At 40.7% G+C, this 12,047-nt stretch overlaps 1 protein-coding gene across 1 annotated transcript in view; it reads right to left on the bottom strand.

Moving 5' to 3' along the window:
* The window catches only part of KIRREL3 (kirre like nephrin family adhesion molecule 3), a gene marked incomplete at its 3' end in the record, with an annotated part of 598,284 nt that overhangs the window by 213,344 nt on the left and 372,893 nt on the right, over positions 1 to 12,047 (bottom strand). The window contains exon 3 of the mRNA XM_081333655.1: positions 1,629 to 1,778. Coding sequence (XP_081189781.1) covers positions 1,629 to 1,778 — 150 coding nt within the window. The remainder of the gene's footprint in view (positions 1 to 1,628; positions 1,779 to 12,047) is intronic.

Below are 12,047 nucleotides of genomic sequence, written 5' to 3'. Positions count from 1 at the left end.
TTTTTATTCCGTCTTTATTACTTTAAAATGTAAAAGGCAGTGAATATAATATTCCTTCCTCTTCCAATTTTCCCCAAAACAACAACTTTGTGAGGTGAGTTGGGCAGCGAAAGAGTGACTGGCCCAAAGTCACCCAACTGGCATTGACACCTATGGCAGGATTAGAACTCACAGTCTCCTGATGATTGGCTCAAAGTCACGCAGCTGGCCTTCATGGCTGAGGTGGGACCAGGTCTCCTGCTTTCTAGCCTGGTGCCTTAACCTCTAGACCAGACTGGTTCTTATTGCACCTAAGCACTTCCATAAACACAAATCTTTGAAAATCAGGTAAGAACCAGAATAGCCTGTTCTTTGTTCTGTTCCAGCCTACGACCGGCCCTGTTTGAATGTCAGAGACAACCCCTTTTTATAGTCAACAGGCTGGAAAAACCCAACCAAATTTATTTACAAATAAATCAAAAGTTCAAACCAGAGTTAAACCAAAAGTTCAAACAAGAGTTAAACAGGAATAACAGACCAGGACTCTAGCAGAAGATCTTCAAATGGTTGCCTTCAGCAACCAGCACCTCCCTTTCATCAGCAGTCCCAAGGTGTGGCTTCTCATTGCCTTCTCTTCCTCTCACCGAGTTGCCTCATTGCCTTTCTCTGTTCTGCTCTGCTGGATTGCCTCCTGCTCCTAGCGTCCCTGAATAGATCCAGCTGTGAATCATCCACAATACGTCCAATACCTCGTGCTCACACGGCTGAGTCTGATCAGGAACATAACGGGAGGGGCCAGGCTGAGAGTCCTGCAGTGCATCAGAGCCTCCCTCTGACACCAAAGCCTCTCCAAACCACTCCTCCTCCTCCTCTTCAGAATCATCAGACTCAGCTGCCAGTATCACAGGCTGACGCTGAATCACAACAGTCTTAACCAATGAGAGACAGTTTGGTCTAGTAGATAAAGCACTGGGTCAAAAATGGGGAAACTGGGGTTCTAGTCCTGCCCTAGGCACAAAAGCCAACTGGATAACCATGGACTGGTCACTTTCTCTCAGCCCTATGGAAAAGACAGTGCAGGGAATTTTCCATGTAGCGTTTAGACTTAGACTTATATACCACTTCATAGTACTTTACAGCCTTCTCTAAGCAGTTTATAGAGCCAGCCTATTGCCCACAACAATCTGGGTGCTCATTTTACCAACCTTGGAAGGATGGAAGGCTGAGTCAACCTTGAGCTGCTCAGAATTGAACTCCTGGAGTGAGCAGTGAGTTAGCCTGCAATTCTGCGTTCTAACCACTGCACCACCAGGGCTCTTGAAGGCGCACATGTAGGCCCTGAAGGCACACATACCCACCCACAAAAAGCATGATTATTGCTAAGCTTGTGGTTGCCAAATGTATGGGTAAAAATAAAACCGGGGAAAAGTGTTTGCTTTATGGTGAGAAGAGATGTGTGCATGCATTGCGTATGTTGGACGTTCACCATGTTGTTCTTGTAGGAGCCATCCAGGGTGGGTAAGGATTGATCTGACCAAATGAAAAGTAAAAATAATATTTAACAAAACCGGTAAGAGTTACTTGACAGAGAGATAGGTGGCATATACATTTAATAAATAAATATTCTTTTATTAAAAAAATATTCTTACTGGAGAGATCCCTTCCTACTCCAAGTGCAAGTCCATCTTTAATCCATAGCACAATTCCATTATATTCAGGAATAGCACACAGGAGGGTCACGGGCTGTCCAGCAATCACAACCTGGTCCTGAGGTTGCTGTGTAAAAGAAGATGCTGAGCCTGGAGAAAGAGATAAGAAGCAGAGTGAGTGTTTGAACAGGGAATCCGGGAGCACTAAATGCTTGAAACCCTAGTGGGATGAATCATCTCACACCTGAAAAGCAGAATAAGATCTTTGAAGATCATCAAATTACTTAGCTTTCAAAGTTTCTGCAATACACATTGAATTAGTGGTGCTGGCAAGTCGGGATTTGCTTTTTTAATTTGTTTTCACACACCTCTAAATCTTGTGATTGTAGCCTCATCTCAAAAGCACATCCAAGCACATCTTTTGGACTGTGAAAAATGTTCTTTAGGGTCAATACACACTGGGATGTCCTTTTCAAGATAAACAGAACTCGTGTGAAGCATTTTCATAAGTTTCTCAAAGCAAGAAAAAAACAGGTTGTGTGGATTGGATAAAAACAGATGCTGGAAGAAATTTTTTCCAGTCCAATCCAAAGAAAACTGTTCCGATCCACTATAATCCAGAAAAGCCTCCTTTAAATTGGTGCCTTCTATGTATATCAGACACAATTTACAGAATCAAATCAAACCCCTCTTTACTGCAGTCATAAAACAGCATAGATTTACAGAATTTCTGTGTGGAAGATGCCATATTGTGGAAGGGAGATCCGGGAAGTGCTAAAACGGACCATTCCTTCTGAAATATGAACCCTGTGAAATATTAACTATTTCTACAAATGAAATGAGTAAAATGGAAATATGGCTTGTAGGTTACGGAATGACAAGCTGTGGAATGCAATAAGCTTTTGTGGCTCTTTGCAAACTACCATCAGAGATCTGAGTCACATCATAAAGCTGGGAAGAGCCAGAATATCGCCTGGTTGCCTAGGCAACCAGGTGATTTCTCCTGCTGTTCCCTCACAGGCTGCAGCAAGGCTCGAAGAGATGAATGGTATAAGCATCCCCTTGTTGTCTAGGCAACACAAAGATGTGCTGCCTTCCGCTGGCCTAAGCATAACGAGCGACTTTTGTCTTTTTTGAAAATCCCCTCTCTCTCAGGCAATGGAAAAGATGGAGATATTTTTAGCCAAAAATGAATCCAGAGAAATGTGTGTGTGTAATTTACTTTCAGGAGTTTACCATTTCTCAAGATAATTGGCTTCTCTATTTAACTTTTCTTACTTTAAGGAAGATTCCCCCTGCCCTCTCTAACATTCAAGTAGCATTACCTTCCCGTGATTTAAGGCTACCATTTCAGGTCCAACAGTATGGGGCATTAAGGAACTTTTTTTGGCTGGGATATCACAGTGTATGCTTCTCAGAGTTGAATAGAGCCCATTTCCTCAGTCTTTGCTTATAAAACTCAGTTTCCACTTCCACTTGTAATATATATCTGTGAATTCTGATTTCAAATACTTCTTGAGTTACCTAAAATATTCCATGAGGACCTTGGTGCTCTCTGAGTAGGGTTGTTTTCTTGCAGACGTTTCATTATCCAACTAGGTAACCTCATCAGCACAGTTACGTAGTTGGCTGGTGAAACATCTGGAAGAAAACAACCAAGCTCAAAGAGCACCAAGGACCCCACAGTTCAACCTTGAGCTACAAATAGTCTTTTCTACTGGATATTCCATAAGGTGGTATCTCACACCATATAGGAAAGCTCCAGCTAGGGACAGAGCTACCTAGCCTTTCATTCTGCTTCCTGCATAGAAATCTCCCATTCCCATGATGCTTCCAAAAGCAAAGAGGGTAAGAAAGGGAGAATGTTCTTCATTTTAGTCCCAGCATCTGATATTTAGTGCTCATGAAACTTCTGAATTAGAATATTCCAATTATTAACAATTGATCAATGGAGGAATCGCTATCTGGAATCTCCCACCAAACTGCTCATTGGGTGACCCAGACACTTAGTATTAAAGGATCAGAGGATCACTTTTTTTTACGCTATACAGTAGATTCTTTTTTGTGAGCCTCAACCATGTCTCCTAATTAGCCGTTTTCCCCTCTAAAGTAAACTGCCTCACCAGCAGGGATGTAGAAGAGAAGGGACATCGTGTTCCGAAGCACCACAATAACTGATAAGCAGAGAGTAAATGTTGCCTTTTCTTTCATTAAAAGCACTTGGAAAAAAAACCTCTTGTATACCAGGCTGTTTACACTTCTAATTAAAAGCTAAGAGTTGCATTCCACCTGGATAAAAATCTTTTATTAAAACTCAAAATACTTTTCAGTTAGATACTAGATGCAGTCAAAAGTGATCTGGATGGTATACTTGATGTCTGGCAAAGAAAGCTTAGGATTGCCGCCATGCTGGTGCTAACATGTTGAAAATGATATACTGTGCTTTTTTAGGATCTTTCTCTGATTGTGTATACACACACACACACACACACACACCATCCTAATGAGCGAGAGGAATTTCCATATTTACCATTAAACATCTTCCCAAGCATTCCAGCTTTTCCCCACAAACAAAACATGTCATGGATTGACCATGTTCTGATCTTTACATCTAAAAGAAACTTGGACAGTTTCAAAAATTCAATGCAAGGAGTGCAGAAGAATTGTTCCCAACTTTAAAAATCCAGACCATGAAACCAAAACAGTTGATTAGGTTAATAGAGTCCACAAAATTCGACCTTCTCAGTGTACTTGGAAGTATTAGTATTTTCAGAATTGGTTGTTTTCGATCCTTTGTGTAAAATAGTCGCTGCGGCCTTCCTCCCAAACTCAAGTGATGTCTAATTATCATGAATAAATATGCATAACTCAAACTCTATGGTTTACCTCTGCTTTTCTGAGAGCTGTGGCCCCTCAGCACAGTTTTAGAACTGACATAAAAGCAGATTATGATTCTATTAAGGCATTAAAGGTTTATCTTTAAATCCCCTTAACTGCATTTTGAATTAAGGGAAAGTGTTGGGGGAAGGTACAATTTTCAGCTTAAAAGTGAAACCTTCACAGGATATAAGTCCTGTTCCTAAATAAGTTGCCATTGAACGAATAAAAGCTCAGCATGAGTCTAGTCCTCTTTGAGGAAGAGCCATGCAGCAGAAGGCAAGGGGGAGAGGCTACATTTATAAATCCCAAACGTAAAAGCAAACAAAATGGATCCTTTGAGCAAGCTCAGTTGGCATTGGTTATGATTTCAATAGACTAATGAGGCCTTGCCCTGCGGGATGGCATCACTGGGGGGGCATATTTTTCTATGTGCAGACTCATATGCATTGCTGCAGCTTGGATAATATGCGAGGGATTTGCTAAGAGGCTCATTAAACAAATTGACAGTCTCCCTTTGTACCCCTAGATGAATTTGAAAACTGCTCAATTATCATGAAATACTCCACACTTTGCCATCTAATATTGTCTCTCGAGTGTGGGCCACAGTCCTTATTACTGTGTAGTGGAGTATATTGTGGGATAAAGTTGCCAGGAGAAGTAATTCATCACTGCAGCTTCACCCAAAGATCAGTGGTGGGATTCAGATATGTGAACAACTGGTTCTCTGTGGGGATGCCACTTCCGGAAGTCCATTCTGAGCCTGGGCAACCAAAAATTAGCTACCAGTTCTACCGAACTGGTGCAAACTGGCTGAATCCTACCACTGCCAAAGGTGCTTTTTCAGGAGGCAAGTGGAGTTTCTTGGGGGTTTTTTTGTGTGTGAAGACATTTCGCTTCTCATCCGAGAAGCTTCTTCAGCTCTGACTAGATGGTGGGGCGTGGAAGAATCTAGTCAGAGCTGAAGAAGCTTCTTGGATGAGAAGGAAAACGTCATTAAAAAAACAAAAACAAAATAAAGCAAGAAACTCCACTTGCCTCCTGAAAAAGCACCTTTGGGACAACCATACCTGGATGACTGCGAATCTCCATAGACACTACAGCTTAAGTTTTCCCTTCCTGCCCATTTTAAGATGCCCCTTATCAGCACTGGAAGGCAGGAAGCCACAAACAAAATGGCCTCTCCTTCTGGAATCAAGTGCCACCCAACAATGGTCAAGTCTGCGCAAAGCTTGCCAGCTGCTGTAAAAGATATCAAATGTTTACGTTCTGGTAATAAGATGGTTTGTGTGAGTTTAGGTTTTGGGGTACTGGATGAATTTAGGAATTGGGGAAAAGGGTTTTTTTCGGGTTCTTTGGGAGAAATCTTGGCTTTGGGCATTCTTGGTGACCCTAACTACGTATTTTGTTCTCAATGACCTTAAGATTAGGGCAACTAGTACCTTTATGCTTTTTGTAAGCTAAAGCTAAAAATAAATTTTAAAATAAAATTTGTTAGGCTGAAAAGGTGCTATAAGACTCCCTTCTCATTTTTTAACACAGCATTACATTATTACCATTGTTGTTGAAAGAATAATTATGCTTTCAGATTGCATTAAGAGTACTATTGCCTGATGAGAACTGAATTTTTAAACCATTGTTTTCATCTGAAAATGGACTGTTTTTTAATAAATATGATTAAAGGAAGGTTTCTGCCTTATGAAATCCAAAGGGCATCTGTGATCAGAATGAGTGAACATGCTTGTGTATATATAGTAATTTCCTAGATACGTATTGTCTCATTTTGCAATTAACCTATGGATACAATAGTTTATCCCCTTCATGGATTACTGCCTTGTTGTGGCGAAGGGGCTTGCGTAATTCAATGAAGCTATGAGCTATGCCGTGCAGGGCCACCCAAGACGGACAGGTCATAGCCGAGAGTTCTGACAAAACGTGATCCACTGGAGAAGGAAATGGCAACCCACTCCAGTATCTTTGCCATGAAAACCCTATGGACAGTACCAAAAGGCAAAACGATATGACGCTGGAAGATGAGCCCCTCAGGTCGGAAGGCGTCCAATATGCTACTGGGGAAGAGCAGAGGGCTAGTACTAGTAGCGCCAGAAAGAATGAAGCGACTGGACCAAAGCCGAAAGGACGCTCAGCTGTGGATGTGTCTGGTGGTGAAAGGAAAGTCCGATGCTGTAAAGATTTTTTCTCCATAGGAACCTGGAATGTAAGATCCATGAATCAAGGCAAGCTGGACGTGGTCAAACAAGAGATGACAAGACTGAACATAGACATCTTAGGTATCAGCGAACTAAAATGGACAGGAATGGGTGAATTTAATTCAGATGACCATCAGGTATACTACTGCGGGCAAGAATCCTTCAGAAGAAATGGAGTAGCCTTCATAGTCAATAAAAGAGTAGGAAAAGCAATACTGGGATACAATCCTCAAAATGACAGAATGATCTCAGTTCGAATCCAAGGCAAACCATTCAATATCACAGTAGTCCAAGTCTATGCCCCAACCACCAGTGCTGAAGAGGATGAAATTGACCGGTTCTATGAAGCCCTACAGCACCTTATAGAAGTAACACCAAAAAATGATGTCCTTATCATCATGGGGGATTGGAATGCTAAAGTAGGAAGCCAAAAGATAACTGGAATAACAGGCAAGTTTGGCCTTGGAGTACAAAATGAAGCAGGGCACAGGCTGATAGAATTTTGTCAAGAGAATACGATGGTCATAGCAAACACTCTTTTCCAACAACCCAAGAGACGGCTCTACACATGGACATCACCAGACGGTCAACACAGAAATCAGATTGACTATATGCTCTGCAGCCAAAGATGGAGAAGCTCTATACAGTCAGTAAAAACAAGACCAGGAGCTGACTGTGGCTCAGACCATGAGCTTCTCCTTGCAAAGTTTAAGCTTAAACTGAAGAAAGTAGGGAAAAGCACTAGGCCACTCAGGTATGAATTAAATCATATCCCTGTTGAATATACAGTAGAGGTGACAAATAGATTTAAGGAATTAGATCTGATAGACAGAGTGCCTGAAGAACTATGGACAGAGGTTCGTGACATTGTACAACAGGTAGCAACCAAAACCATCCCAAAGAAAAAGAAATGCAAGAAAGCAAAATGGCTGTCTGAGGAAGCTTTGCAAATAGCTAAGGAAAGGAGGGAAGCGAAAGGCAAGGGAGAAAAACATAGATATGCCCAATTGAATGCAGAATTCCAGAGAATAGCTAGAAGAGATAAGAATGCCTTCTTAAATGAACAGTGCAAAGAAATAGAAGAAAACAATAGAATAGGGAGGACCAGAGATCTTTTCAAGAAAATTGGACAGATGAAGGGAACGTTTAATGCAAAAATGGGCATGATAAAGGACCAAAATGGCAGGGACCTAACAGAGGCAGAAGAGATTAAGAAGAGGTGGCAAAATTACACAGAAGAACTATACAAGAATGAGCTTAATGTCCCTGATAATCACAATGAGGTGGTCACTGACCTCGAGCCAGACATCCTAGAATGTGAAGTGAAGTGGGCCTTAGAAAAGCTGAGCAACAACAAAGCTAGTGGAGGTGACAGTATTCCAGCTGAGCTATTCAAAATCTTAAAAGACAGTGCAGTAAAAGTGCTACACTCAATTTGCCAGCAAATTTGGAAAACTCAACAGTGGCCACAGGATTGGAAAAGATCAGTTTACATTCCAATTCCAAAGAAAGGCAGTGCCAAAGAATGTTCAAACTATCGCACCATTGCACTCATTTCTCATGCTAGTAAAGTTATGCTTAAAATCCTACAAGCTAGACTTCAGCAGTATGTGGATCGAGAACTACCAGAAGTACAGGCAGGATTTCGAAGAGGCAGAGGAACTAGAGATCAAATTGCCAACATACGCTGGATCATGGAGAAAGCTAGGGAGTTCCAGAAAAACATCTACTTCTGCTTCATTGACTATGCTAAAGCCTTTGATTGTGTGGATCATAACAAACTGTGGCAAGTTCTTAAAGAGATGGGAGTACCAGACCATCTTATTTGTCTCTTGAGAAACCTATATGCGGGTCAAGAAGCAACAGTGAGAACTGGACATGGAACCACTGATTGGTTCAAAATTGGGAAAGGAGTCCGGTAAGGCTGTATACTGTCGCCCTGCCTATTTAACTTATATGCAGAGCACATCATGAGAAAGGCAGGGCTAGATGAATCAAAAGTTGGAATTAAGATTGCCGGAAGAAATATCAACAACCTAAGATACGCAGATGATACCACTCTAATGGCAGAAAGTGAAGAAGAACTAAAGAGCCTCTTGTTGCGGGTGAAGAAGGAGAGTGCAAAACTTGGGTTGAAACTTAACATTAAGAAAACCAAGATCATGGCATCTGGCCCTCTCAATTCCTGGCAAATAGATGGGGAAGAAATGGAGGTAGTGACAGATTTTATTTTCCTGGGCTCCAAGATCACTGCAGATGGGGACTGTAGCCAAGAAATTAAAAGACGCTTGCTCCTGGGGAGGAAAGCCATGGCAAATCTAGACAGCACACTAAAAAGCAGAGACATCACCCTGTCAACAAAAGTGCGTATAGTCAAGGCTATGGTCTTCCCAGTTGCAATGTATGGCAGTGAAAGTTGGACCATAAGAAAGGCTGAGTGCCAAAGAATTGAGGCCTTTGAACTATGGTGCTGGAGAAGACTCCTGCGAGTCCCTTGGACTGCAAGGCGATCAAACCGGTCAGTCCTAGAGGAGATCAATCCTGAGTGCTCTTTAGAAGGCCAGATCCTGAAGCTAAAACTCAAATACTTTGGCCACCTAATGAGAAGGAAGGACTCACTGGAGAAGAGCCTAATGCTGGGAAAGATCGAGGGCAATAGAAGAAGGGGACGACAGAGAATGAGGTGGCTGGATGGAGTCACTGAAGCAGTAGGCGTGAGCTTAAATGGACTCCAGAAGATGGTAGAGGACAGGAAGGCCTGGAGGAATGTTGTCCATAGGGTCGCGATGGGTCGGACACGACTTCGCAGCTAACAACAACAACAATAGTTTATATTTAATAATTAAATTCATATTTTTTTTAAAAAAATATTCCTAAATACTAGTCTTAAAACCATGATGGTTCGATACTTTTGAGAAGTACAACAACCAGGACAGAGCTATATTTTGATCTGCACATGACTGGTTGAGTTGCAGTTCAAATCAATTAATAGCAATAGCACTTAGACTTATATACCACTTCATAGTGCTTTACAGCCCTCTCTAAGCGGTTTACAGAAGTCAGCATCTTGCCCCCAACCTTCTGGGTCCTCATTTTACTGACCTTGGAAGGAGGGAAGGCTGAGTCAACCTTGAGCCAATGAGAATCAAACTCCTGGCAGTGAGCAGAGTTAGCCTGCAATACTGCATTTTAACCACTGCGCCACCATGGCAATAGAATAGGAATAGAATAGAATAGAATTAGCACTTATTTATTTATTTTTTAAAATCCCATTTATATCCCCCCCCTTCTCCGAAGACTCAGGGCGGCTTACAATTTAAGCACAAACCAATGTGCTTAGCAATAGCCTTCATTCTATGTATATGCCTGCCTAATAGGGCTTCCCCCCCCAGCGGCATTATTAGAAAGTCAGCTTATTGCCCCCAACAATCTGGGTCCTTAGACTTATATACCACTTCACAGTGCTTTACAGCCCTCTCTAAACCATTTACAGTCAGCAGAGTCCCTCCCTCTCTCCCACCCTTCCTCATTCAATTCTACAAGGTCTTATTAGTGACCGTGTAAAGAACTCTGTATCCTGGCCTACATATGCAGGATTTAAAAAAAATACTAGAGAAAAATATTTTATATCCTCATAATTATGAACTACTGTACTCTGGTAAGAAATACATTCAGCATATTGCAATGTTAGCTTATTAAGCGAGAAGCATATGCATAGCCATTCATAATTAACTGTGGCAACGCATTGATAAAAATCAATGAGGCAGTAGAGCAGAAATATATGAGTGAAACAAGAATTGTCTATCAAATTACTTTCAGGTCTATTTAATCAAATGAGTGTATATGTCCAGCATGGAGACATCTAATCAACACTTATGCCCCATTTTGTGTGTCATTTTAAACAAGCATTTCTTGCATTTCAGTCCACAATTTTAAAGAGAGGGGATCCCCAGAATACATACAAATCCACTCCTGATGTTCACGTTTAATGTTGCCAAAAGTATGTCTGAAGATACGGAACAGTAAAAAGAATATAATGGTAAACATTACATATATATAAATATACAGTATACATACATACATACATATATATATATATATATATATATATATATATATATATATATATATATAGAGAGAGAGAGAGAGAGAGAGAGAGAGAGAGAGAGAGAAAGAGAGAGAGAGCAAAAAGTAGGATTAAGAAGATTTGCAGAAGGTTTTCTAAAGAAATTGTTTGAGAAGCACTAAATTGAAACAGAAAACTGAATCTTGGCAGACAGAATTAAAAAAAACCCCAGAAAATAATAATAAAAAATGTACTATTAAAATGTTTGACACGGACAAGCATGTTTAGTGACATATGGCAGTACCAACATTATGCTTTCCATTAACTATAAACCTTAAATCCAAAAATCCATAAATTTCTGTCTTTACAGTGGTAGTAGAATTTATGGGGAATATCTCTCTTCAGTCATTGCTGAATTACCATTTTCAGGAGAAAAAGCCAACACGGCTAATCATGAGAAATCCTGGGAGTTCAATTTTCAACTTTAACATAATACAGAAAATGGCAGGTTCAACAACTATAAAGAACCCAAGTACCAAAGTTTGGATAGGTTTATTCTTAAGAACCTGAAGGATTACTACAAAACTTACAGTGGATGGCAATTTCGTATGTATGTATGTATGTATGTATGTATGTATGTATGTATGTATGTATGTATTATCTCATCTTTATTACTTTCTAAGTAACTCAAGGCAACAAACATATCTGATGCGCCTTCTTCCTCTTAATTTCCCCACAATGACAACAAGCCTGTGAGATGAGGTGGGCTAAGAGAGAAGTGACTGGCCCCAAGTCACCCAGCTGGCTTTCATGCCTAAAGTAGGATTAGAACTCACAATCTCCTGGTGACTGGCCCAAAGTCACTTGGTCAGATTTCGTACCTAGGATGGGACTAGAACTCACACTCTCCTAGTTTCTAGGCCAAAGCCTTCATCGCTAGATCAAATTAGCTCTTTTTAACCACCTTTGAGACATAGCTGGACTCAACGTTGGATCCTGAAAAACATAATGAACTCAGTTCTTTATAAGTTAATATTTTAATGAGTCCGCTTCAAGAAGACAATCAGAGTTAGGTATCCTCAAGGTGTTTATGAAGTGAGGCTTGTTTAGAGGGGCAAAAAAATAAAGCAGAACAGAGTGGCTGAAAGAGAATAAAAAAAAACTACCTTAAGCTACTGATGATGCAAACAATAAACAAATTTTATTTATTTGAGAATATCGGAAAGACCATAAAGAGATCTGGAGCCCCACAAAATCCACCTCTTT

This window comes from Vipera berus (genome assembly GCF_964194415.1).
Source record: "Vipera berus genome assembly, chromosome: 8".
NCBI lineage: Eukaryota > Metazoa > Chordata > Lepidosauria > Squamata > Viperidae > Vipera > Vipera berus.
Note: the sequence above shows the minus strand (reverse complement) of the source record. Positions and strands in the feature narration are given on the sequence as shown.